General features: G+C 49.0%; 1 protein-coding gene across 1 annotated transcript; it reads right to left on the reverse strand.

Annotated features, from left to right (window-relative positions):
- Positions 1-4,636: 4,636 nt before the first annotated feature.
- RHCG (Rh family C glycoprotein) lies at positions 4,637-26,480 on the reverse strand. The gene is made up of 11 exons (XM_006263807.3): positions 26,207-26,480; positions 14,530-14,716; positions 13,628-13,778; positions 11,266-11,413; positions 10,318-10,484; positions 8,844-8,981; positions 7,810-7,946; positions 7,121-7,245; positions 6,382-6,455; positions 5,964-6,041; positions 4,637-5,441 (listed from the first exon to the last, which is right to left on the reverse strand). The coding sequence occupies exons 1-10, from the start codon at positions 26,394-26,396 to the stop codon at positions 5,973-5,975; spliced, it is 1,386 nt and encodes a 461-aa protein (XP_006263869.1). The 5' UTR covers positions 26,397-26,480; the 3' UTR covers positions 4,637-5,441; positions 5,964-5,972.
- Between the last annotated feature and the right edge of the window lie 1,364 nt (positions 26,481-27,844).

Raw genomic sequence — 27,844 nt, forward strand, 5'->3', positions numbered from 1 at the left:
CTGCAAGTCTGGTCCCTGGTCTGGGAGCATGAGCTGTCCCTCCAGAGGCCAGCAGCATCTCCTGAAGTCAGGAGGCCATGTTCCTTCCCACATTACCACATGAATAGGGCTGGGGGAGCAAGCCCCCACTGTCCACTCAAGCAAACAATTTGGCTAGCAAATTGACATAATTACAAGGGACAGAGAGAAAAGAAAGGAGTGCCCCCTCCTCTGCGCTCCAGAGGGCCCGACCCCTGCCGAGTTACTTAGACCCTTTGTGAGACTCAATGCTAGGTACTGATTAGAAAACGTATGCCCTTTTCAAGCGCTCTAAGTGATTGGCTGCCTTAATCTGATTACAATTTACAGAGCTCCTTAAGAAGGGTCTGAAGAGCCTTTCACATACGTGCATGGACACACTCAGACCAACATGCACACACACACGGACACATGGCAGCTGACATACACATGGGCACCACAACTGACGTGTGTATATGCATACACACAGGGAGTAACATATGCACGCATGACTGAGGCATGCACACTCATATGCACAGTGATTCCCACACCCTGGGAATGACATGTGCACACATCATGACTGACACATGCACACAGAGATAAAGCAAAGATGGATGCGCCTGTGCATACACTGAGAGTGGCGTACATGGGCATGGACATGTACACACGGACACACTCAGACATGCACATTCATGGATACAGGACGCACCCACACAAGCATAGACTCACCAAGACCAGCACATGTATGCACAGACACACAAGGCTGTCACACTCACATGCTTACAGCATGCTACACACTCCCCAATGGCAGATGCGCACAGACGCAAACACACACTGCCGACAGATAGTCACACCCCTCCACAGGTGCACAGCAGAGCTCCTGTTCTGAACAGGGGTGCTAGTGATCTGACTAGAGGCAGTCTCGGTGTAAGTCGCTCTGTGGCAGCCCTTTCAGGAGCTGGAGTATGATCTAAGCCCACCTGCCTGCCTATTAACCACAGGATTAAGCGGTGCTGTTCCCTATCCCGCCCCCTTCCCTCTTCCAGCTCCGTCTAACATTGTCCCCCTGGGGAAGCCGCCATCTTTACATGAGAATTTTTTGACCTTTTTTTCTGCTTCTTGGCCTGTAGATCCCAGGGGATTAGCAGCCAGGCCAGGCCTTAGAGCCTACTTGAACATGAGTTGTTTCAGCCACAAAGGTTCCCCCCCTGGGAACCTCTCTCGGGGACAGCTTTGGTTAATGGCTTCATCACCTCCCCTCCAATTTGTACCTCCTAATCCCCTAGAGCCTGGGCCTGAGGCCTTCAAAGGCTCTGTTTCCCACACGTCCTCCTGCCCTCCAGAAATAAGCCAAACCTGTGCTCTCTACAGTCCCCTGCGGAGAGGCTCCTCGCCTACTGAAAAGGGTGTCACTGAACTTCACCCTCTGCACTGGCTTCAGCCCAGCATTGTTCGCCAGGGCTGCGCTGGGAAGCAGTAAGAAGCAGCTGCCTCATGCATCACCTTGCAGGGGCAAGGTAATGAACTTGCAAGTATGGTCAAAGAAAACAGGAGGGCAGAGGAAATGCATCAGGCAAGTGGCGGGCTGTGAACAGCTGGGCTCTGCCTGTCTGACAGACACACGCAGAGAGCAGGGCAGGCTCATAAAGTTCAGCACAGGCCCCACACACGCTCTCCCCCCCAGGGAGACACGAGCTAGTGACCTTGTTAAAGCAATGAGGGTTGTTTGACCTTTTGGCCACTGACCTCCTCTGCCCCCTGAGCAGTACATGGGCGGCCAGGAAGAGCCTGCACGAGGCCCAGGGCCAGGGACACGAAATCCTAGCACAGTGCAAGGCAGCAGGAGCTGTTCTCCCCAAGGGCTTAAACTAGAGGGGCTGGCACATGGAGCAGGGCACAAGCAGACCGGGGCCCTTTGAGACCATGCTCAGAGATAAATGGAGAGCATAAGGATAGGGTTAAACCTGCCTGATCACAGCTATACTGAATAATAGACACCCGGAAGAGCCTGGGAGCCATAAGGAGCTCTGTCTTTATACACATGGTTGTTTGTTTGGGACCAAAACTTTAGGATTTGAGTTGCAAAAAGGGGCAATTCTTAGATCCCGACCATGAGTGTGCCCTTGGGCAGATTAACCTGGGGTGAGGGGGTGCACAAGAAAGAAGTGTGCTTTCCTCCCCCACTGGCAATATTCTGGGATCACCCTTTGCCTCTACACCACTGGGAACCCAGACCCCTGCCTATCAAGTTAATGCAGGGAGCCAGAAATGGCTCTGTTACTCCATTCTTCCTACATCTGCGACAAAGGCAGAGCAAGGTGGCTTTAAGTCACTCAGCAACCTCCAACTATGGGTGCATGCTGTAGAAAACTGTGTCACAGGAGAGAGGAACCCCACTGCCCATCCTCTGTTGTGTCTGGAAGGGACCTACTTCACAGTTCTGGGCTGCTCTCTTAGTGCACACAAACACAGCTCCCACGCTCAGCGCTTGGCTTCCTGAAGGCCTGGGAATAGGGTGGCCAGGATCTTTGCCAAAGTGGCAATGACCTTTGGAGGTGGCGGTCCCTCACTCTGCTCCCCTCCAGTTGAGTCAGCCCTGGCATAGAGTAGCGTCACCTCAGACAAAGTGCCTGTTTCTTCTTTACCCTGCATGTTGTGTTGCCACTTCCATTAGTGGGAAACCCAACAGCTAGGCTTTGAGAGCATTTCATGCTTGTCTTACAATGGGCAGGGGACTCCAGGGCAGGTGACCCCTGGGCCTGTGATGTCAGGGGTTGCAGACAGCCCCCTTAACAAAAGATCAGGATTACCTCACAACCACCAACCCCCTGAGTTTTTTCCCGCTGCCTCCATGCTCACTTCACCCTCTCTAGCCTCGACCTATCCCTCCGCAGTGCTCCAAGCTGCAGTATTGGAGACCATAACAGCAGAGTCCTTTTTTCTAAAAAAGGTTGTGTCAGGTCAAACCAAGACAAACCCTGGGTTTCCTCGCCCCAGGTCCTCACATCATGCCAGGGAAACACAGCGTTTCAGAGCCTCCTCCTTTGTCACAATGTTTTTCTGTTCCACCAAGCAAACTGTCCAATTAGAGCAGGGCCTCTTGCTTCCATCTTTGCCGACATTTAATTAACATGCTGCTGCTGGCAGCTGCTGACAAATTCCAGAAGCATGTTGTAAAGGGTTTTTGTCTTTACCCAGCATGGAAAATGAGGGTGTCATATCCCAAGGGGACATGAATAGCTACTTTCGACTCCCCGCCTCAGGTGTGAGAATTACACAGAGAAACAGAGAAAAGACCCATCAGTACTCCCACCTCCTCTCTCCCTTTCCCCCCGTCCTTCACACATCACCCTGGAAATTCCCTGGCACCGGCATGAATTGTCCCCGGATTCATCTCCTCACTCTGGTTTCTTCTGAGTGAGGCTGATTGAACTGGAGAAGCCCTATTAATATGGAAAAGGGCTCTGCACCCTTATGTATTGGGCTCAGAGGGGCTTAGAGAAACTGTAGGAGCAAAGGGGATCAGTCCATTTTAGGAGCAATGGGAATCCATAAGAAACCAGAGGAGAGGAGAAAGCCTTACCAGTGAGTATCTGAGCAGCAAACCAGGCTTCTCAGAGGGGTGAGTTAGACCCTGCCACTATCATCAATGGGGTAAGCAGACACAGGGACTCAGCCTGAAAGGACTCAAAAAGCCCTTTACACAAGGGCTCAATGTGCCATAAATATTACCACAAGGCAGAAGATGCATGAGATGTGGACCATGAATGCTGCCAGTTTGAAGAATTTAGAAAAATGCCAGAGGTGGTGCCATGAGGTGCTGCAGGAGCCTGCCTGTCAGAGCTAGGCACATATGACCTTTGTGTACAGGCAGGTATTGGGATTACACATGCAACCAATGCCCAGCCACGCATCGAACCAGTCACTGCATCCACACTGTCCACAGGCCAGATTCCTTGAAGAGCTCAGGGCCAGATCTTCAAGTGCTCAGTGTCTGCAATTGTGCCCACGTGTTGAACAGCCTGGAGAGTCTGGCCAGTGGTTTCTGTGCCTTAATGGGAGCTGAGTTCTTGAGGAAATTGGACTCCATGGGGGCACAGTGCCAAGCAGCTGGGCTGTGCTGTTTCCCAGGTACAACAGAGTTCTGAGCCTTTGGTGTTCTCCGTGTGCGACAGTGTCTGAAACTGTTTTGAAGCAAGTTAGCAGAGGCCTAATCCCCAGAGGTGTGGGGCACCAGTGCTGCCCCTGAGTTCATGGAGGGCTGGGGGTCACTGGCTGAGAAACCTGCCTCTGTCTTTCTAAAGGATTGCAGCATAGACGGTGCTGGGCGCATGGGCCAACCAGCTTCCCCTGAGAATCCTCTCGCCCAGGATCTCCCCAGCTCCGGGTCACTCTGGAGCATCCTAGCTCCTTGACCTCAATACAGAGCCCCGAGGAGCTGTATACATGCTTAGCCCCTGAGTGGCCTGGGTAGGAGAGCAAGTTAATCAAGTGATCCTGTTTGAAATCTTGTTTTGTGGCGAATCTGCCTGTCTCCCCAAGTCACCCAGAATGGCTCCTTCTGAATCACTCCTGAGGAAAAGGGCACTGGCCTGACACTCCCTGGTCATTAAATAATGGGGCACAGTGCTGAGAAGAATAGTATTGACTTGTTTTATTCATATCTCCAAGAAAAAAGAACTTGGAGAGAGAAGGGCAGCCACACTCTAGGTCCTGGTCACTAGGGTGAGAACTCAACCATTCCTGCTGAAGCAGCATAGCAAAGGAACAGAGCACAGAACTAGGCACCCGGACTTGCATCCTTGGAGCACATCACATATCTTAGTTTTTGCTGTCTGCAGAATGGGGGTTATGCTGCTTTCCCAGCTTCAGGGGCATTGGTGTATTAATAAAGCACCAGGTATGTGCAAAGGATGATCACCTTCTCACCAGCTGCAGTGAAAGGCTTTCTCTTAGCCCCGAATCAGATCCAGCATTATTAAGCACTTCCCTCCATAACACCCCACTGCCAGCATCAGTGGAGACATAGGATCTGGCTAACTGTTCAGAGTGAGTCTGGAAAGCTTCAAATGCAGGGGAGCCAGCCAGCTCCCAACTAGCAGACACACAATATAGACACACCGTCTGCTGCTAAAATCTCCCTTGTTTGCTGCCCCTGGCCTTCCACCCCGACCCCAGTGCTAAGAAAGATGCACCCAGCGTCTGTTTCAAACCTCTGGTTCCTTGCTCTCAGGTAAGCCATGATAATAGCCGAGTGCACTGCTCCATGTGAACAGGTCTATCCCACACTCTCCCACCTAGGATGGGACCAAAGTAAAAAAAATATGAAGCCCTTTGAGACTCCCACGGAGTATTCCTTGAGCTGGGGCTGCTGCCAGCACCCCACTTTCCAGGAAGCCGCCGATCACATCACCTCTCTGGAGACCAAGGAGTCCATATGACACCTGAAGGGATCCCAGAGGGAGAGGTGGGTCAGGTGTTTGTCAGTCATCTCCTAACAGTAGGAAGGGAAAGAGCCCCCATTCCAGCTGGCCACCTGTGCCAGCGTCACCTCCCACAGCAGGGTCCCCCGTCAGGGCTGGCTACAGAGCTGCGGCTTGCAAAATGTCATCACTTTGCTTTGCTGGGCACAGCAGGTGGCACAGAAGCGGTGCCACTTTAGTGCCCCAGGGAAATGCTGCTCCCCCCCATCACCCACAGACACCTCAGGACCTAGCATTTCTGCCAAGAAACCAAGCTACGGCTGCTAATCCTGGCCCCCAGTGCCTTGGTCTGTTTGTACTTGGAGGGCCTGGTGAGTGGTGCCCTCTGCTTGTCACTCTGTCAGGCAAGGAGGATCCACTACTCTCAGCCTGGGTAGCCCTTGGAAGGGTGAGCTGCTCTGACTGGGATGCCCTCTGCTCACTGGATGTGTCCCCCCTCAGCCTGAGTCCTCCCTCTCAGCCCCTTGTGCCCACTATGCCTACCCAGGCAGGCTAGGGAGATGCCGGCTTGAGGGTGGGATCATGCATGTGGTATAAGCCGCTCTCCTCATCCTCAGGCACCTGCAGAGAGAGCAAAACTTCCATCAGACCCTGGTGTCCTTCCATGATTTTATCACTAGAGTCATCCCAGGCATAGGGGAGCAGCCTGTAAGAAGGCTGAGGAGGAAGTCTACAATGACACCTTCATCCTGCAGGCAACAGTGCCACCTTGTGACATACCTTGGGTGATACACAACATGTTGCCCAAGCTGTTTTCAGAGATCAGGCCCCAAGCCCCTCCACCAAGATCTGAAGTTGTGAGCCCCAGCTGCATGGACACCAAATCCCAAACTCTGGTCAGCCAAGGACACTGCTGGAGAGCCCCCTGTCAGAGCCACAAGGACTGTGCCCTGGTGCTCACCTCCCAGTAAACGTCATCCTCAAAGCAGTTCTCATCTGCCGCGTCTCCCCAGATTGGCAGTTTCAGGATGCCCCCTGGAAGCAACAAAGCTGAGTGAAGTGCTCCTGTCACTAAGAACTAAACCATAGTAGGGGTATGACTGAGCCAGCACTGTGCGCCTAGGGACAGGTCGTGCCTCTCCCTCCATCCAGGGTTAGTTTCAGCTCATTCAGCCCTGGCCTCTTCTATTCTCCTTGCCTTGCAAACCAGAAGCATCTTGTTTGTGGCATCATTGTTTCTTAATGAACATCACTTTGCAAGCAGGGAAGCACTTAAAAAGACCATTTCTAGAGCCTGTGCTGCATTATAGCAATATAGGTGATTCTATGGGAAGAAGCTGGGGAGGGACTATTTCCTTGCTTATTATTTGTGACATTTGTGCAGATGTTGGGAATGGAGAAGCACTCCCTCAATCTTAAACCAGCTGCTACCTGAGTGGATCTACAAGAAAACTGTCCTCATAGAAGGGATGGTTTGAGCTAGGATGTCTGCTGTACCCTGGCTACCCCCGAGGTGGCAGCAGGGAAACACCAAGTGGGAAGATGAAGCTTATCTGATTTCTACAGTTTCTGCAGCCAATTGGAGGCAGGAAAAAAAAAGAAGCTGAGACCTGTCCTGTAGCCCAGTGCTGAACTGACTCAACCCCAACTCACCTGCCAACTGACTTGGACTGTGAGCTGCCCCATACCCTTCTACTCACCCACAATGGACCCCCCAGCAAAGGCTATGGCCAGAGACACAAAGATGCCAGCTGCCTGGTACCCTCCTTGCACCATGGGTGTCCGATTCGCGTAGTCACCAGTGAAGTCAAAGGTTTTGACGAGCCTAGGAGGAAGAGAATTGATGAGAAGTGTTTCCAGAGACCTTCCCCTGAGGTGGGGGAGGCAGGAGACCTGCGTCCTCTTGCCTTTGAAGTCACCTGGGCAGCAATGAAGGGACACGCCTGTGTCAGAGAACAGGGGGACTGCAGTGACAGCCAGGCTTCTGGGCATTTGTTCCTTCCCTTTTAGTCCTCTACTGGTTTGGGCTTGGACCAGACTCAGAATGGGAGGAGGTTTGAAAGCAGCACCACCCAGGTTGGATTCCAGACCCTTTGGATTTGACTTGGGAGTCTGTCCCAGAAAGGCAAGCAAGAGGATGAAACCAGCTGCCCTCTGAGATCTGGATTAAAGGCAGCATTTGGAATTAGGGAGCTCCCAATGAGACAACTCAGGGGTCAGCTGAAGGAGACCAAATGAACAAACATGACCAGCAGTGCCCTGGGTAGTGAGAGGTATGCAGGGCACAGCTGTAGCTACTAATTTCTCACTCCCTTTGCTCCCAACTAGCTCCTCTTCCTCACCAGTCCCTCTGCCACCCCATCCCCACAACAGTTTTGAGCCTTCTTACCCTTCTGATCCGTATACCCTCTTAGTGGCTGCAGCTGCAGTGATGGCTCCCACAATGCCCCCAATAATCCCTGGCATGCCATGCAGGTTGTGGATGCCACAGGTGTCCTGGATATGCAGCCTGGACTCCAGGAATGGCTGGCAGGGAGGGAGGAAGAGAGAGATTATTTATATCTCTATGGGCTCTGATAAGAGATTTTTCTGGAGGGATTCCCCTCCAGAAAAAATCAGGAGAGGTGAGAAGACAGGAAGCAGAGATGAAGGAGAGGTAGGTTGTATTTAAGTTGCCATTTAACAATAAAAGCTCAAAGTAAAGGTGAAATGGCAAGGTGTGCTTGGCAGACATGCCGCTCTCTCTTCCCAGATTGGAAGGGACCTAGGGCCATGTCCCTGTGTTTGAGACACCTATTCCTGGCAGAGCTAAGCTGCCAGATCCCTGCTGGATTATAAGTAGTCAAACATGCATCATCCAAAGGGCCCTGAAGTTGTTTAGAAGGCAAGAGTAGAAATGCCAACAAAAGAAGTGGCTCCACTTCTTGCCTACAGGAAGCAACTGGTGGGGGAAAGGGGAAGTATAAAACCCATGCACAGAAACTACTTGAATTCAGTAGCTTAAAGAACTCTGCAGGAAAGCAGAAATGGAGGGATGAAGAAAGCCAGTGAGAGTGGAGCAGTGTGAGGAAGAACTTCAACACAACTATGAAAGAGAGAGCTGGGCAACCCTAGGCTGACCCAACTAAGGCCATGGGCCCTGGAATGGAGGTGCACAGCTTGTGGCCCAAACTGGGAGCAAGGGAGCTAGCTGTGCACTGACGGGTCAGCATTAGAAAGCAGAAAAATCTGCCCCTGATTCTTCCAGGGTTAAATTTACCCTTGTTGGGTGAGGCTACACAGCTTTTAGAGGTCAGCTTATGTGTTTGAAGCCTTTTGGGGGGTTTTTGTTTTTTGTAAGTCAGGACAGCTTAACACATCCTGAGTTAACCTGTTCACACGGTTTAAAGATGCCACACTGAAACAGCTCTGAGCAGCACTTACCGTGAGGTAGACATACCCGACGGTGGACACGATGCCACAGATGAATCCAACGATGAGGGAACCATATGGAGGCAGCATCATCTCAGCACTGGTGCCCACTGCTACGCCACCGGCCAGTGTTGCATTCTGGATATGAACCTACACAAGCAGCATACACGTCTCATTGCCTCAGCTCTAAGATAATAGTGTCTGAAGCTATGTTGAACCAATCCAAAGCCGGGGGGTGGAGCAGGACACCTGGCTGTGACAGTGTTCACAAATAAAAAATCTGGGCCCATTTTACTGCTCAGTAGCATTTACTCCCTGCTCCTGGCAAGTCCCTGCTCCTGAATATGCTCTGAAATAGACAGTGTCCACTCCTGATTAAGAGGAAACTAAAGGTGAAGTGTCAAGAGCTGAGAACATCCTGGTTGCTGCCCAGCTACTAACCTTAGTCTGCACTGGGACAAATACTATCTTGGCTGGGCCCTGCTTTAGCCATAAACATACCACTTTGTGGCCCTGCTCTCACAAACCCACCACCACATGAGTGTGTGCGCTCTCTTTCTCCCTCATAGACACACGTACACACACATAATGCTGTAAGGTCCTGGCTCTCACATAGGTCTGCCCTTGTAGGGATCTATGTGGGGAAGCTCTGTCCCCTATCAGGAGGCCGTTCACACTCCTCTGCTGGCTTATGCCTCTACTCTTTGAAATGCCAATGTTTTCATGGCCCTGCTGTATCACCAAACACACAAGTAATCCCTCAGCTCCACTCCTTTCCCACTCTGGTTTTAATACTGAAGGTTTGCTAAATTACAAACTCTACTGCCGTGGTGGTGGCCCCCCAAATGACTCTTGTACCAGGAGCTTTGGGCATCAGGGGCCTTGTTTTTTCAATACCCCATGAAATGCATTACTTCTCAGCACAGGAAAACACATCTGTCTGTCTGCTTCCTCCATCATCTACAGAATCATAGAAAAATACAGCTGGAAGGGACCTCAGGAGGTCACCTAGTCCAACCCCCCGCCCAAGGTAGGATCATCCCTATCTAAACCATCCCAGACATTTATCTAACCTTCACTTAAACCTTCCCAGGATGCAGATTCCACAGCTGATCTAGGCAATCTACTTCAGAGCTCAACTCCTGGTTAGATATTTTTTCTTAATATCCAGCCTAAATCTCCGTTTTTTAAGCCCATTATTTCTTCTCCTGTCACTTGCAACCAGAGTGAACAACAGATCCACCTTTTATAACAACTCTTTTTATATTGGCAGATTTAAATCAAATCTCCCCATAGTCTTCTCTTCTCCAGATCAAATAATCCCAATTCTTCCAACCTCTTTCCACAGGTCATGTTTTCAAAACCTCTAATCATGTTCATTGCTCTCCTCTGGACTCTTTCCAGTTTATCCATATCCCTCTTGGAGTGTGGTGCCAGGAATCCTCCTGCCAGCACAATGCAGCAGGCATCTCAAGCCCTCACTTACCATGTCAAGTTTGCCTTTCTTCTCTAGCATGCTGGAGAAGGCCACTGTGGTGAGGACACAGGCTGCCAGGGAGCAGTAGGTGTTAATGGCAGCTCTGTGCTGTGCATCCCCATGATTGGAAACAGCTGAGTTAAAACTGGGCCAGTACATCCACAAGAAAATGGTACCTGGGAAAGGAAGGGCAAGAGCAGGAAGGTGCAGGGAAAGGACAGAAGAGAAGAAGGGAACAACAAAGGGGTAGGAGGGTAAAAAGAGAGCAAAGGAGATGGTGATTATATGCAAAGGAAGGCTCAAGCCCCTAGCCCCAGATTCCTGGCTCCACCTCCATGGTCATACCTTCCCTCTTACTAAAGTGCTCAGACCAGGAACTCTTAGCTGCAATGAGACCTCTCAGGCATCAGCTCTAGCCCACCACCCCAGCCACAGACTGAGAGTACAACTTAGTGCTTAGTGGACATGTCAACATGTGCACATTTACTGTGCAGTAACTGAAATTACTGAATAATATGGGCGTGTGTCTGCATGAGCACATCCATACTGTGCAGTAAATATTGTGACTTACATCAATGTGAGCGTAAATTTGATACCAGCATCATATAGGTATCAAATTTACACCCGATTAGTAACTGCGCAGTAACATGTGTGTAGATGCCTTACTATGTAATAACATTGTGTGTGGACTGATTTGGGACTAAATTTAGTCCTAAGTCAGTTCACACACAGTGTTAATGCTCTTTAACACCTGCATGTGTAGACTTCAGCCTATTCCCACTTAGTGCACAGTAAACTTAAGCCGGTGTAAACGCACATGTAGACACGTTCAGTGAGCAGGGAATGGAATAACAAGTTCTCCCCCACTAGGGCACCACGCTGGCCTTACACTGCCTGCAGGCACAGAAGGCTTCTTCCCCACCTTTCAGGATGTCTCTGAGCCCACTGCTAACTCACCAATCATAGCGAAGATGTCTGAGTGGTACACAGAGCCCTGCTTGTCTTTGCTCTGTTCCAGGTTGGGTCGGTACAGAATTCTGGTGACAGTCAGCCCAAAATAAGCCCCGAAGGTATGAATGGTCATGGATCCTCCAGCATCTATAACCTGCAGCCACAGAGAGAGAGTCACATCTGAGAAGTAGTCTATCTGATTGGCCAACTAGCCCTCTGTCCTTCCCACCTGTGCTTGGCCACTGGGGGATGGGAACAGAAATGTTGCTTATCCCACCGCTAAATATGACAGCCACATCCTCCCTATCAGAAGGCAGCAAACCAAAGGGGAATATTTGATCTTTCCATGGTACTGTCCCACAATGGCAACCCTAAATGCAGAATAACCCCGAGGCGCTGGCTTGAGCCTAGGCAGCTAATGGAAAAACACAGGGTGTGACTCATATACACAGTGGGTGGCTTCTTAGACTCTGGGGGCCTTCTAGCATAGAGACAGTCAGAACCCCAGGCCCGGATCCCTCCCTTATAAACTGTGGAGGGCGCTCAGATATCGGATCCAAAACTCATAGCTGGTCCTTACCTCCAGAAGGGCTGTTAGATCCTAGCTCCCATCACAGCAGACCTCAGGGGAGATTGGGACATAGCTCTGAGCTTTGTGGTTCCAGACCACCCTGAATAACAAGCCCTAGTTGTCTCTTTGTAGCTCTCTACTCCCCCCCCTTCCCCCCCCCCATCTCTCACACTTCAATACTGCTGCCTCATGCTCTTGAGGGTTTTTTGCTTTCGTTCCTTCCTTTTCTTCTGTCTCAGGATTCACATGCAGCTGCTGAAATTCTCTGTCTGAGAAAGGGAGCTTTCTGAAGGCATTCTCCCTGGCTGAGTTCATTGCTATCAGGAGGATGAAATATAGGGATAGAAGTAATGGGCAGTCACCCAGAATGTAAAGGGCTGAACTCTCATCCCTACACACACAAACCCCTCTCTGGACCCTTCTATGATTCACTAATGAGGCTGGAGGGAGCTTCAGAGATGGGATTTTAAGGGGATACAGTTGAATTAGTCATCACAAAGAAACAGAAGTTCCCTTCCTTGCTTATGGGCATGTCTACACCTGCTTTTATGTGCAACTAATCTTAATATGTATTTGTCTAATGAGCATTAAGGTGATTTAGGCACGTGTCTACATGTGCTTGTGCTAAGGCACATTAATGTGGTGTGCAGACTGGACTGACTTGGAACTAAAGTTAGTCCCAAGTCAGTCGATATACACAGCAGTAATGTACCTTAACATGTCTACATGTGCATTAAGGTGCTTTATCTATCCACGCATAAATTTGATACCTACATTTGCAGGTATCAAATTTAGGCACAAATAGCCTAAAATCTCCATCTTTAAGGTGCATTAAGGGTGCAAACATATAGACCACAACCTTAATGAGCCTTTAAAATAGCTAATGCACCTTAAATTGGCACATGTAGACACACCCTATAAGCACAATCTTCCTCTCACTACTGGTAGTAATAGTAACACCTTGATGAACAGCCTTAAATAATCTACTTTCCCTGCCCTGGGTGTTTAGTTTCTCACTTCCATTCAGCTGAGCAGGGTAGTCTCACTTCTTGTCCTCCTCTGGATACTCCTGTGCCTTTGTATTCCCAGCACTTGGGGATTTAAGTCACTCAAACTGTGTGCTGGCACTTACTTTAGGTACCATGAAACTGATTTCCTTCATTGGAGGTTTTGTGCCCCTGTTCCCATACCAGACCAGACCCTACTTGCACTTTTTGTGAAAGGGTTTCCCATCCAGACCAGTTCTCTCCTGCCAGTAGACTGAGACCCCCCTCACATTGCAAGGAGCCTCTGTGCTCCTTTAACAGACACCTCTCCTACTTTACATCCTGCTCTGATTTTTTTTCAGCAGCAGGTAAAGATAAGGGGAAAATCTCATGGAGGTGTAAAGACAGCAGCAGGCCCTCTGTGTGCAAACTCCCTATTTGCCTTAGGAAAGCCCCACAAGCTGGCACCTCATTCTCTTTAGTCACTACCACTGCTTCTAAAACTCTCAGAGATATAAAGCGGGCCGTAAAACAAAGGGAGTGACCCAAGCTGTTTTATTCATTTTACTCTGAATTTGAGTGGGTTGATTTTCAAATTGCTTATAAGAGCAAAGAGTTAACAGATCTGGCTTGAGTCAGACACACTGAATAATATGCTACACACAGCTCTGCTGGGCACTGCTACCCCTGAACTGAGCTGCCCTCACCACAGCTCTGCTGGTGCCCCTCATATCTGGCCTCTAGCCCTTGTGCTATTATGCTATGTTTGCTTTACTGGAGAGGAAGGGCAGGAATAGCCCTGAAGTCTTACGTGAAGCAAGTTGAGGAGGATGTACTCGTTCACAGAAAAGAGAGTCACTTGAAACAAAGTCATAATGAGCAGCTGCACGGGGCTGCTCTTGCCCAGGATGGCCCCAAAGGCAACGCAGACAGAACCCACACAGAAATCTGCATTGATCAGGCTGAAAGGGGAAAGAAAACAAGCTGAAGGTTAGTCATGGAGATCCTAGTCCCCTACTCTCATACACACACCTACACTCCCTAGAAAGTTTCCATATTACCAGAACAGAGAAGTGAAGTTGAGCCCAACTTGTGTTTCCCTTGGTCCTTCCCTGAATGGTTTCCTGGACCAGGTCCATTCATGAGAAGGGCTGGAGTCTGCAACATATCTTCAATCCCCTCCTGTAGGGCTGAGGATGAAGTAAGTTATGGGTCTCTTGTCACTGGTTCCCTTGGAAGAGTCCCATTGTGAAGATAAGAGCCCCTGAGCCCTTAGCAAGTATAAAAGGGTGCAGTGAAGTTTTATCAAGTTTAGGGTTTTTTTCCTCCAAACTGCTTTGAGCAATGGAAGTCCCAGCACTGAGAATTCATGGACTTGGAGAGTTAGAACTTTGCTAGGGATCTGCCAATCTAACCACTCAGCAGTGCTCCCAAAAATGCAAACTATTGCTGGGGTGAAAACCAACCAGGGATGCACAGTGTCTTGCAGAGCACCAGAGGTGAAGAGAGCTTCAGGCCAAAGACTGTTTCTTGTGGCATGTGCTCTCTAGAGTCTTTGATGGCCATGCAAGGAAGAAAGATGGGACATACTCTGCTTATCACTTTCTCTACACAGTGCAGGCGCAGAAGGTCCTTGCTTTTCCCACCTGGGTATCTCCCATGTCGCTGTCTAATCAAGAGATGGCTTTCCCCAATACAAATCCCTTCTCTTACTTTTCTACTCCGATGAGTATCTTTCCATCCTTGAAAGAATGGAACCAGCCCTGCATCAGGATTGCCCACTGGATCCCAAACGAGGCCAGGAGGAAGTTGAACCCAACAGCTCCAAAGCCATAGCGCTGAAGGAATGTCATTAGGAAGCCGAAACCAATAAAGATCATCACGTGGACATCCTGGAAAGCTGTGCCAAGGAAAGGAAATTCATCATGATCACTGTGGGAGGGAGGGTGGGCACAAGAGAAGAGGGTGGCAGCAAAAGGCTTCAATGGTCAGCTATTTTGAGGGAAATTTTGAAAAGAAGTCGGATTTATTTTCAATTTTTTTTCTCAGACAACTTTAAATCTGAAACTGAAAACTTTTTTATTTTCAGAAATCCTTTCCTGAAGTTGTTGGTTTTCAGTAAAACATCTTCTGGTAAAAATGACTGAACTTAGTTGTATAAAAATCTTTAAAGAAAAATCTTATAAAAATATATCCCCAAACCAAAAAATATATATATACCAGAAGCACTTAGCAACACATTTCTAGTTTTCTGTGTCTATTTTGGTTGTGAAAACCCAGACAGTTATGACTAAAACAAACATCTTTTATGTTCAGTTTTGCATCGCTTACAAACCCCTTTTTATGGGAAGTAAAAAAATGAAAACCTCTCTCTCTACTTCTGCTCCACAAACATGTTTATGCTGGTTCAGAACCCAACACCTATGATTCTTCTTCTTCCTGCTCTGGGAGATAACCGTTCCTTAATCTCAAGTAAAAGTCAGTCTTAGTGAATGTCTATGGCTGCTCTGCTGGACACTTGTATGAACTAAGCCTGCTGCTCAGTAGATGGCCGTTCCCTGGGGGCAGCTACTTTCACAGGGGAAACGAGCCTCTTGAGAGGAATTCGTGATGCGATAAACCCAGGGTGAATGTTAATGTTGCTTGTTTCTTTCAGATAGCAATCAGCCCCCACCGTGGGTTATACATTAAACCATGACAACCGCTTGTGCAGAGGCCCCTTGACCATAGAGAGAACAGGAGATGGGACGTGGGCCCCTCCACCAGTTCCCTAGGGGAATCCTACAAGAAAATCAGCATTCATTGCACTCTGCATCCATGAATGGGTAAACATTCTGCATTGCACAGATATTTCGGGAGCATTTGCTTGAGGCACATAGGCAAAACATTACACAGAAGGCCAGAACACTTGTGGTTTAAATGCTGCAGCACTGTCTACTTGTCTTATAGAGCATACTAGCTCCCAAAAAATAATTGTGGTGCTTCATGTTGTGGAACCTGGCCTAGGATCTACCACATCTACTGGCTTTTTTTACCTTCTTGCCAGGTCTCAGGGAGAGGCCAGCCACGCTACATGCATTGTCATGGCTAGTTTATGCCTAGTGAATATACACATCTTGTGAGCTGTGGAAAGATGATCCAAGTCAGCTCTCACTGAGATCAGTGGGATTCTTTCCATTGCCTTCAGTGGGAGTTGGATCAGGTCTTGAATAAGGCATCGCTCTGCAGGACTTCTTCTTTTGGTCCTTGAGCACTTTACAAGCTTTGTCCAGGTGCCTGGGGAAGGGTGACTGGGTGAAACCTTATCACATGGTGCCAGACTGTGGACTTTTTATTTTTTCTTGAAAGAAAATATAATGTCATCAAAATTAGTAAGGAGCCCAGAACTGCAGGTGGTAAAACCAGTATGTTTCCTTTCTCTTCAACACAGCTCTGCCAGTTTTCACCAACTGACAGTCCCATCCATGTACATCTGAAGTATCCAGCTGCAAGCACCCAGTTTGATGACAAAGATGCATCAATTTCTGCTCTCACTAGTTAGCTACACTTCTTCTCCAACACAAGCATTAATTATGATATCAGAAGGTCTGCTGCCAATTCAATAACAGATCAACTGACATTTTCCATTTTGGAGAAAATAATATGTACCAAAATCAAGATCTCAAGCAATAATATGGCAAAAATCATAGCATCGTAGAGAAGTAGAGCTGGAAGGGACCTCCATGAGTCATCTAGGCACAAGACTCTCAATTCAGAGATTGTGTTATTGGGAGGAGATAATTATTTTTGTCATGGCTGGGAAACCCAGTCATGGGCCAGATACTGTGTGAACACAGGCTGGAACATGCAAGTAGTCCTTGCCCCAAAGATCTCACAAGCAAAGAGCTTTGTACTTTGTTCGCATTAGAGATGAACAACTTGTTTGTGTCTCCTGGGGCACAGCAGGAGCAGTGATGCCATGAAGTCTACATTACTTTGCTGTTTAAGAACTTGGGTTCTGTGGGAGGTAAGTATCTTTTTGTCATTAAGCAACCAGGACAAGATTTTTTTTGTGCTGCTAAACAGGACTGAATAGACAGCTCAGGGTACAGACTTCCTCAGAATAGTTACATCCTCAGAATCTGCTTCTCCAGGCTCAGGTTTCATAACTACCATGAAGGGATCATTGTTGGGGCCAAGAGAGAGATTCAGTTTCCCAGGCATGTTCACCCTCTGCTTGCTCCTATCCTGTTAATACCTTCCGCTGTTACACAGCCAAGGTCACTTCCATGGACACTGGCAGTGACGGGGACATTTGTATAAATGATTCCTTGATGTTCTGACCACTTCAACCTGCTCCAGTTAATGTCTGATGGCACCATGGTAAAAATGCCAGTGCTCAGTCCCCACTAGTTTTCCCATCATTGCCAGGAAGACATTAGCAAATAGCTCAGAGCAGACATAACTATGGGGGGCAAGGAGAAAGGGATTTCTATGGGGGGCAAGGAGAAAGGGATTTCTATGGGGGGCAAGGAGAAAGGGATTTGGTGGTAGGGGTCTGCTACAGACCCACACATCAAGGGGAAGAAAGAGATTCAGGGCTCCTGAGGCAGCTCTCAGAGACCATAAAAGCTAAGGAGGCGGTAGTCATGGGGGACCTAAACTACCCGGACATCTGCTGGGAGTCACAGACAGCAAAGTCCCACCGCTCACGAAGGTTTCTAATCTGTGTACAGGACCTCCACCTGACACAGGAGGTGCATGGTCCCACTAGGGGGAATGCCATACTGGATCTGATATTGGCAACGGGAGATGACATGGTAGCGGACCTCCTGATTGGTAGCCATCTGGGGGACAGTGATCACCTAATAATAGAATACACCATAAGATGTCCAGTGGGTAAGGTAACTAGTAGGGTGAAAGTGCTAGACTTTAGGAAAGCTGATCTCAATGAACTCAGGCGATTAGTCAAGGATGCGCTGCAGAGTAGGAGTTTTGAAGGGATGGGAGCCCAAGAAGGGTGGCTGTGCCTTAAGGAAACGATCCTTCGGGCACAAAGCAAGATGATTCCCGAGTGAGGCAAAAGAGGGAAAGGGGCCAGGAGGCTTCCCTGGCTGACCAGAGAAATCCAGGGCAGCCTAAGGGCCAAAAGGGGAGCTCATAAAAAGTGGAAACAGGGAGAGATCACCAAAGACGAATATACCTCCTCTGCTCGTGCTTGTAGGGAGGCAGTTAGACGGGCCAAAGCTACCATGGAGCTGAGGATGGCAACCCAAGTAAAAGACAACAAGAAATTGTTTTTTAGATATATAGGGAGTAAAAGGAAGACCCAGGGAGGAATAAGACCCCTACTAAATGGGCAGAAGCAATTGGTGACAGATAGGGGGGACAAGGCTGAACTCCTCAATGAGTTCTTTGTCTCTGTGTTCCTAAGTGAGGGGCACGACAAGTCTCTCACTGGGGTTGTAGAGAGGCAGCAGCAAGGCGCTAGACTTCCATGCGTAGACCCTGAGATGGTGCAGAGGCACTTGGAAGAACTGGATGCCTTTAAGTCGGCAGGCCCGGATGAGCTCCATCCGAGGGTGCTGAAGGCACTGGCCGACATCATTGCAGAGCCACTGGCGGGAATATTTGAACGCTCGTGGCGCACGGGCCAAGTCCCGGAGGACTGGAAAAGGGCCAATGTGGTCCCCATTTTCAAAAAGGGGAGGAAGGAGGACCCGGGCAACTATAGGCCAGTCAGTCTCACCTCCATCCTTGGCAAAGTCTTTGAAAAAATTATCAAGGCTCACATTTGTGAGAGCCCAGCAGGACAAATTATGCTGAGGGGAAACCAGCACAGGTTCGTGGCAGGCAGATCGTGCCTGACCAATCTAGTTTCTTTTTATGACCAGGTTATGAAACGTCTGGACACAGGAGGAGGGGTGGATGTCGTATACTTAGACTTCAGGAAGGCCTTCGATATGGTATCCCACCCCATACTGGTGAACAAGTTAAGAGGCTGTGACGTGGATGACTACACAGTCCGGTGGGTGGCGAATTGGCTGGAGGGTCGCACCCAGAGAGTCGTGGTGGATGGGTCGGCTTCGACCTGGAAGGGTGTGGGCAGTGGGGTCCCGCAGGGCTCGGTCCTTGGACCGATACTCTTTAATGTCTTCATCAGTGACTTGGACGAGGGAGTGAAATGTACTCTGTCCAAGTTTGCAGATGACACAAAGCTATGGGGAGATGTGGACACGCTGGAGGGGAGGGAACAGCTGCAAGCAGATCTGGACAGGTTGGACAAATGGGCAGAAAACAACAGAATGCAGTTCAACAAGGAGAAATGCAAAGTGCTGCACCTAGGGAGGAAAAATGTCCAGCACACCTACAGCCTAGGGAATGACCTGCTGGGTGGCACGGAAGTGGAAAGGGATCTTGGAGTCCTAGTGGACTCCAAGATGAACATGAGTCGGCAGTGTGACGAAGCCATCAAAAAAGCCAATGGCACTTTATCGTGCATCAGCAGATGCATGACGAATAGGTCCAAGGAGGTGATACTTCCCCTTTATGGGGCACTGGTCAGACCACAGTTGGAGTACTGCGTGCAATTCTGGGCGCCGCAATTCAAGAGGGATGCGGATAACCTGGAGAGGGTCCAGAGAAGGGCAACTCGTATGGTCAAGGGCCTGCAGACCAAGCCCTACGAGGAGAGACTAGAGAAACTGGATCTTTTCAGCCTCCGCAAGAGAAGGTTGAGAGGCGACCTTGTGGCCGCCTATAGGTTCATCACAGGGGCACAGAAGGGAATTGGTGAGTATTTATTCACCAAGGCGCCCCCGGGGGTTACAAGAAATAATGGCCACAAGCTAGCAGAGAGCAGATTTAGATTGGACATTAGGAAGAACTTCACAGTTCGAGTGGCCAAGGTCTGGAACGGGCTCTCAAGGGAGGTGGTGCTCTCCCCTACTCTGGGGGTCTTCAAGAGGAGGTTAGATGAGTATCTAGCTGGGGTCATCTAGACCCAGCACTCTTTCCTGCCTATGCAGGGGGTCGGACTCGATGATCTATTGAGGTCCCTTCCGACCCTAACATCTATGAATCTATGAATCTATAACCTTAGACTAACAGGGCATCCAGTTGATCTGAAGGCTTCTGTGAGTAAATCCTCCTCTGAAAAGCCTAATACTTTGATACAACTGGACTGTTCTTATAAGTTCCCTTGCTTTAAACTATAGTACACTGTATTTGTAAAGGAAATCTTCTGTATACTGTAGAATAGTGACTCAGTCCCTGATGCAGTCTTAGAAACAATCATCCCTCGATGAACAGACTTTTCTAAACCACAACTAAGTAGGACGACAGGTACTGTGGAGCAACTCCAGCCACGTGGATCTGTCAGTCATAATGAAAGCCATAAACGTTTTTGCTCATTGAATAATCCCTGTAGAAACATGAGGAAATGTCCCAGACATTTTGGCAAGCTGCTGGGAGCCAGGAAGTACTGTCACTGGGTGTGGATTAGTTTTTCCCCCGGGGAAGCTAGATCCTTTCATCTGAGAATGGGAAGTATTGCCTATCCTGAAACAAGGTGAGGCCAGAAACTGATAGTCAGTGCCCTAGCCTTCACCTTCAGCACAAATCCAGTTTATAACCTGTTGAAGTCAACTGAACAGTCTCAGTCATTCTCACTCATTCCCTAGCAGGCACTTGCTCACCACTCAACACTCTGGGTATGTCTGTTTGCTTCCCTAGTACTCCTGGGGCAGCTGGTTTTGAGTACAACCCGCCCACCTGTTCCCACACTACACATGCCATACCCCAACTTGAGGGAGCAAAACTGTCCTGAGAGCCCCACACCCACATTGGAGATTTCTGTTTCTGGTGTCGTTAAGGGCTGTGGCCATGGGAGTTTGTCCTCAGCATGGTTTCCTTGCCTCTCTTTGAGGTTTGGTGGATATGGAGTGAGAGTGGCACCCTTGAGAAATGGTGGAGATGTATGGAGCCTTGAGTTTACAGCTCCCATTAACTTAGTGAGACTCTGCGTGAGCTCTTGGAGAGGTGGAAGAACACAACCTAGGGAGGAAACAGTACTCTGAGAGTACTTCTGTAGCTTGAGCCTGTTGGGAACAGGCCTGTTGGGACTGATTTCTGGAAGCTCCAAGGTCAACTGCAGAGGTCACTACATTTCCTGCAGGTATAAAGAAAAAAATTGCAGCAAATTGTCCTGAAGAAGACAGGGTAGATATAGGGTATGTACTGCACCATCCCCTGGGCAGAAGCTGAACAGATCCAGGGAGCAGAGATACTGTGGAGCTGAGAACAAGCTTCCTGCAGTTGAAAATGGCAGAGGGCTGGGATCCTACCCCTCTGCAACATATGGAAACCCTGCGGTGCTCACATTATCTAACAGTATCTCACACTGCAACATTCTGGCTTCCCAGGTGATATGCCCGGGTGCCTCAGGTCCCCTCACATCCATTTGCTTAAATGCCAACCTCATCATCAGGAGAAAGGGCATTGTGGCTGGCTGTCCCACTGGTCTTGTGCTATACAATGCAGGGTGGCTCCTCCTTCTCTGAGACAGAGTGACCTGCTGTCCTGGCCCCTCGCTATACTCTGTCCTCCCAGTGGAATTTCCTACCAATGGAACTGGCGGGAGTCGGCTTCTTCTGGTTACCCGTGTTACTGCTGGTCCTTTTAGGCATGCACCTGCGCATGTCTGCCTCTGCCCTCCATGCACCACATCTGTTTTTTCCCAGAGGGCTGACTCCTAACACAGCTCTCTGGGCTATAGGAGGTCTGAGTTCTCCCCTTGTTGAGTGACTTATAGACTGCTGTCTGCAATACTTGGATGTCAGTGTTCAGTTCCACAGTTCCTTCTCACTCTTCCCCAATGAGATGTATACCCCCACTTCTAGCTGCCTCCCCTGAAGCTCTACCACCACTGGCCATATCACAGCATGGGGCATGCTTGCTGGATGGTATTTGCCACATTCTTCCCTGGGACACAACTAGGTGGGACCTCACAGGAAATTGGCCTCATGCACCTAGAGCTGGGGTTCATGGAGGATGAGGATGTCTCACCCCCACAGCACTTGATGAAGTGAGCTTAACTTCACAAAAACTTACGCTATACATCTCTGATTCAGTTAGTCTATAAGGTTAAATCTACCCTGTCTTCTGCCTCACTCCACTCCACCATCCTTGAATGCCAGCTAAATTCAGAACAGCTGAGACCTTCTCCCATGCTTCTGGGCTTTGCTAGTTGCCCCCTTCCATCCTTTCTATGACATGTTTCAGGATGTTTTTAAGCCTTCCTCAGAGGCATTGGGTGTTGGCTACAACCAACACCGGGGACTTTGGCTGGGTGTGCTAATGCTCCTGCTGGGACCCAAGCTGGAGGTTCCTGGCTAGAGGGTCTTGACTCTTCGCTCAGGATCTGATGGATCGCCTTATTTGGGGTCAGGAAGGAATTTTACCCCCCTGTCAGATTGCTAGTGACTGTGGGGAATTTTGCCTTCCTCTGTAGCAGGGGTCATGGATCTCGAGCATATATTGACAACATTTTATAGAAGCAGGATGTCAACTGCCATGGTTCCCTACTTTACCTGTGACAGGTTAAGGTGTTAGGTCTGTGTTGTGTCAGGGTTGAGGGTAGTCTTATGTAGAGTTTAGATTATGGATTGTACAGGTTGGTTTGGAAAGGAATGGTCCTGCCTTGGGCAGGAGGTTGGATGAGATGACCTCTGGAGGTCCCTTACACATGCATATTAATGTGATGCAATAAACTCCAGCACAAATGTTTCCTGCCTTTGCATTTTGAATAGTTGATCATCCTATCTCACACCTTTCCTGCCCTCACTCTGGTTTTCCACCCCCAACAGCTTATCAGATTTCCAGTTGCACTCAGCCTGGGATGCCCACTTATTTTACTGCTCAAAATTTTAAACTAGCACTTAGAGGGTTAATAAGCCAGAATACATACTTGCAGGAGTGAAACAGCTCGAGTTCCCATAGACTACAATGGCTTGGTACAAGAAATGAGTGGTTGTGGTGTGTGCTAGTCCCCAGCTGTTTAATTAGCCAGAATCTGCTCTGAGTGAGCTGCCTGCTGCTTCGGAACAGACACCGTTTGTGAATGCTGCTGAGACTGACCCGTGCTTGTAGCTAGCACTTGCATTTCAGCAAATGAAGCATTGGTTCTGAAAGCTCCAGTGAAGGTGCTAAATACAAAGACAGCCCCTCCACGCGATTCTTCCCGCCTGCCTCAGTGACTGGGGAGGGCCTGGGGAGGTGGGAGGAACAGGTCACATGTGAGTCATATATCACATCTGAGATACCATTGCCCCGTCTCAGGCCCTGGTCAGTCACCTCCCTTAACCTGTCTTGCTGCCCTGCATGAATCAGCCTGTCTGCATATCTTTTATTCATCCCTGGATGGGATACAACTTCCTTGTGGCACCAGCTTTGTAGGCATCTGGCATCAGATGCTGGCTGCTGCTTGCCAAGAATGCTGACCTCTCCCTTAAGCTTCTTATTGTACTACTTTCTGAGAAAAATACCTGTCACGGGACCAGTAGCAGAGGATGGTCCTGAAAGCTGGTGTGGGGGGAGAGGGTGACTCCTCCTGCCAGAGGGATAAAAGGCAATTGTGGCTGGAGAGGGAAGATCTGGTGCTATTTTTACATTCCTCACCCCAGTCCACCCTCTCAAGGGAGAACATTCTTGCATACTGTCAAGCCGTTCCTATGAACATACAGAGTGTGGGAGTCTGGTCTGCTGGTTAGTGAGCTGCTTCTGAGCCTATCTTCATGCAGGACGTATGTGGCAGAGGGGTGCTGAATGTGGAGAAAGAGGGCAGAGAATCCAGGTGTTTGTTTCTCTCTATAAACAGACGCCTTTTCTCTAACCCCAGCCTAAGAGAGGAGGCAGCAAACAGATACCATCAGGATTCTGGAATCACTGAGATCCTCTTCCTGGAGAGAAAAAGGAGTATATTGCTGGTGTGGAGCTCAGCAACTAGTGCCTGAAAAGCATGTAAGAGGCTTCACACCCTTTATTTTGGTGTTATTCAACCCTGCTGGGAGGAGAGCTCTGCTCTTTAGGAGTATGTGACCTGATGACACCGAGGAAGTCGCTGACAGGATCGGCAGCAGTGGCAGTGATAGTGACATCAACAACAAAAAGGACGGGGAATGAACTGAGATTTTAAACCCTAAAAGGTTTTTTTTGGACCAAGGGACTACAATTGAATTAGGGAAGGGTAGTGGATGGGGGCGCAGGGCCCCAGGGGAATGGGTGTGTTTATTGTAACGCATGCGCAACTCTTCTTGTGTGATGAAAGGTTTGTGATAAAGAGTCATCTCTTGACCACCAAGGTGGTTTTCCTACTGGCAGAGGAAAACCACAAATGTGGCAGGGGTAGTACCTTCAGCAAGGTAATGCATAGTGAGCTTCCCACTTTCACTTCCAGTGGGAAGATCTCGGCTATATGCTGACTGCATGGAAACGGGAAACTCCTCCCTAGCTTGCTTCTGCAGCCATACAGCTGAGGGCAAGTGAAACTCAGGGGCAATCGAACCCTGGGCCTGCACTTAGGATGCCTACCAAAGGATTTGGAAGTATCTGAAGCCCAGGCAGGGGTGGAGGGTGCTTGCCAGTAGCAGGGATATATGTGGTTCTTGAATGATTCACATGGATTTGGAATTGATTTGGCTGATTTGAGTTGGGACACAAGAAATTTTCTTTAAAAAAAAAAAAAAAAAGAGTCATCTCTGACAGGTGGGAGGGAACTGATTCCAGAGACAGGGAGATCACTCCAACTTTCTTTTTGAAGCGGTTGTGGGATTTTGAAAAGTAAGAGCTGGAGTACAATGGTGTGCTGTATCCTGAGAAGGGTATGAATAGGAGAAGCAGACATGTCCTGTTTGAAAGCATGCTGCCCACCAACACCCTTCCTCCCCTGACATGTCCCAAGTAATCTCAGACTACATCCATTAAGACAATGCATTCACCTCTGGGGTGAAGAATAGCTTATGTGTGTCCAGTGCATGTCTTACTAGAACCAATATCTGGAGCCAACAGGCTTGAATTATATAGATACGTGTAGATGCTCACTGTATAGTATATATATATATATATATATATAAATATATATATAGTATATATAGTTTATATGTATATATAAACATCTTGTGTAGATGCTCACTCTATACAGTGCGAGCATCTACACAAGACATTTAGTGTGGAGCCGACTAATTAGCTCTGCAGTAAAATGTCACCATCTAAACGTGCAGTTCTATTAGGACAGAGAAAATTAATTAGCTCCACCATAGGATAGTAGTGCTAGACACAAGTACTATCCTATGGCGGAGTTCTGTACTCTGCTGCAATGCACATGTAAATGTTGACAGGGCTGGCTGGGCACGAGGGTGCTTCAGTGCAAGGGCTGCCTGCTGGCTAGTCCCACAATGAAGCACCCTCATGCTCCATCCCAACCCTTTGTAGCATGTTCAGCTGGGTCAGGGCAGCTTTGGGCCTGCAGGCTGATCCCTGGGGCCCCCTGCCAGCCAGGGCTGCTTTGTCCCAGCTCATTGTGCTGCGGTCCCTGGCACACATGCAAACGCAGCACCCAGGAGCAATAAACTCTGATGCAAACTGCGCTGGAGTTTATTCAGCCACATTAATAGCATGTGTAAACACACCCTGTCTCTTCTACAATATAAATAGCTGTCACAATCAATTCTCCTATTGTTTCACATTCTTTCCCACATTTTGATTTTAAGGAGAAAGTTAGTGAGCTTCTCTGATGGCCTCCACCAGTTTATCAGGATACCCTGGGGCAGGGCCCAAGGGCTAGAAGCCAACAGGGTAACATTCCCAACTGTTCCCAGTCCTGCTGTTTCTGCCTCCATGCCCCCATGTTTGTAGCAAGACAGATGTATGTGAGTGTGAAAGGATTTCAGCCTCTCCACCCTGAAGTTGTATCCAAACTATAAAGCCAACCAGCCTGACCTAAGTACTCTCTCCCTACAGAAGGTTCAGTGTCTGCTGGTGGGAAGCCCAGGACTGGGATAGCAGGTAGGGCTGTAGATCAGAACTTAGCTACATTGGGAGGACTACGATGGGAGCTTAAAACTGGGATAGCAGAGGGGTCTCTGGGGTATGACATAGGGCGGGAGGGTGGGATGTGGGAGGGTGCAGGGCAAATGAATCGCTCAGGAATGCAGTAGCAGGAGCTAATATAGAATGAGACTGAGGTACATAAGCAGACCTGTGGGAGGCATGGGGATGCCTGTGCAGTCCCTGCCTCTGGCTGAGTCCACTTGTCTCAGACATTCATGACCCCAAACCTTCAGTGGCTTCTAATCTCTCTGGTCTCGGCCAATGGCTTGCACATGAGGGTAGCATTTGCGGGCTAGGTACTCACATGGATACCTGTAGTAGAAATCATTCTCTATGTCGCTGGTGATGTTATTTTGTTTCTTCTCCTCCTCCTCCCAGCGTGCACTGGCTTCTGGAGTGAAGCGCACAAACACCCCAAAAAGGATAATCATAGCAACCTCCCAGAGGAGGCAGATGAGAGGCAGCCGCCAACGCATATTTGTGTTCTTTGCCATGGCAGGGCAGCTCAGCTCCCAGTAGAGACCCACTGGGTCTGGATAGAGTCCAGGCAGTGGGAACAGAGCATATGAGCCCTGGTCCCTGGGGAAGCTCAGTTGGTTTATATAAAGCTGGAGATGTGAGGTGTGTCTTGGGGAGCTGCCCACTTTCAGTCCCCCAGGGCGGGATCACATTTTTTGTTGTTGTAGGAGGTTTAATTGACTAGAACTCTCTCTCCTCCTAGCCATGAGAAGGGAGGAGGAGGGGCACATCTCTAGCACCTTCTCACTACTCTGCTCCAGACACGTTATCAAACTCAGATCCCTGCTCTGCAGATATAAAAACTGAGGCATCAAGCAAAAGGGTTATACCATGCATCAGAGTTGGGAACAGATCCCTTCAGTCCTCACTCCTGTCCTCCTGCCCCAGCCTAGACCCAATGCCCTCCCAGAGAAGAACCCAGGCACCCTGACTGCCAGCCCACTGCCCCAGCCACTAGACCCCATTAATTTCCTACAGCAGTGATTCTCAACCAGGGTGCTGTGTCCTTGAGATCCTTTCAAGGATGATATGGGTGCCACACAATACTAGTAGGTGTGCAAGCATGATTCACAAGATGAACCCAGAGGTTTCAAATAGGTACCCATCATAGCGTTAAAAATATTCTGATCAACTGTGGGCTTTCTGAGTTATTTGCAACAAAAAAATCTGCTGTATTATTTTTCTGTGGTCAAAAAGTGAAGAGCTGGCATTTTCCAAGGTGGTGTTCAAGTCTTAAATGGTTGAGAACCACTGTCCTAGGGGCAGGAACACAACCTTTGTGTCCTGATTTCTGGCCCTTCTGCCTAATCATTACACAGCATTCCCTCTCCCTGTATTGATTCCATACAACATGTCCCACTCACCAACCACACCTGGTCTTTGCCTTTTTAGAAGGGATTTGACTCACTTTCCTCCTTCCCCTTCTCTGCCTCCACCCTGAAAAGCCAGTATCCCTCAAAAGGGAGCAGGGATGACCTTTCAGTTTACACTGGCCTGTGCCCAGCATAGCACTGGCTTTCTAGTTGCCCGGCTTCCTTGCCAGAAGCCCTCTTCCCACAGGTTCTGTGCCTCAGGATAGGGCAGGCAGACTAGTTACTAGACCCTCCCCATTGTGGGGACAGGAACAAAGGCAAGGAAGGGCAAGTGAAATCTGCCCTACCTTTGTTTTGAGGGTTGAATTAATTCTTATTGGGTAATTGATCCTTTCCTAGAACTGGATGCCTTTGGTGATGCAGCATAGTATTAATCCTTCCCCACCCAGTTAAACTCAGTGAAGCACTTTTGCAATGTACCAAAGGCTCCCAGAGGGCTGCCCTTGCGGAGGATCAAGCCAGGGCACACTTCTTTTATCTGATGTAGGTCATGCTATTCTGTCAGCAGAAAAGCTGACTTGGAGCGTTATCTGGTCTTTCTTACGGCAGGC

This window comes from Alligator mississippiensis, chromosome 11 (genome assembly GCF_030867095.1).
Source record: "Alligator mississippiensis isolate rAllMis1 chromosome 11, rAllMis1, whole genome shotgun sequence".
NCBI classification, from domain to species: domain Eukaryota; kingdom Metazoa; phylum Chordata; order Crocodylia; family Alligatoridae; genus Alligator; species Alligator mississippiensis.

Coding starts and splice junctions, on each gene's coding strand:
- RHCG (XM_006263807.3), bottom strand. CDS start 26,396: ATGGCAAAGAACACAAATATGCGTTGGCGGCTGCCTCTCATCTGCCTC. Junction 7,947..8,843: donor TCGGGTATGTCTACCTCACG/GTAAGTGCTGCT, acceptor CCTCCCTGCCAG/CCATTCCTGGAGTCCAGGCT. Junction 7,246..7,809: donor AGGGTATACGGATCAGAAGG/GTAAGAAGGCTC, acceptor TCTTCCTCCTAG/GCTCGTCAAAACCTTTGACT.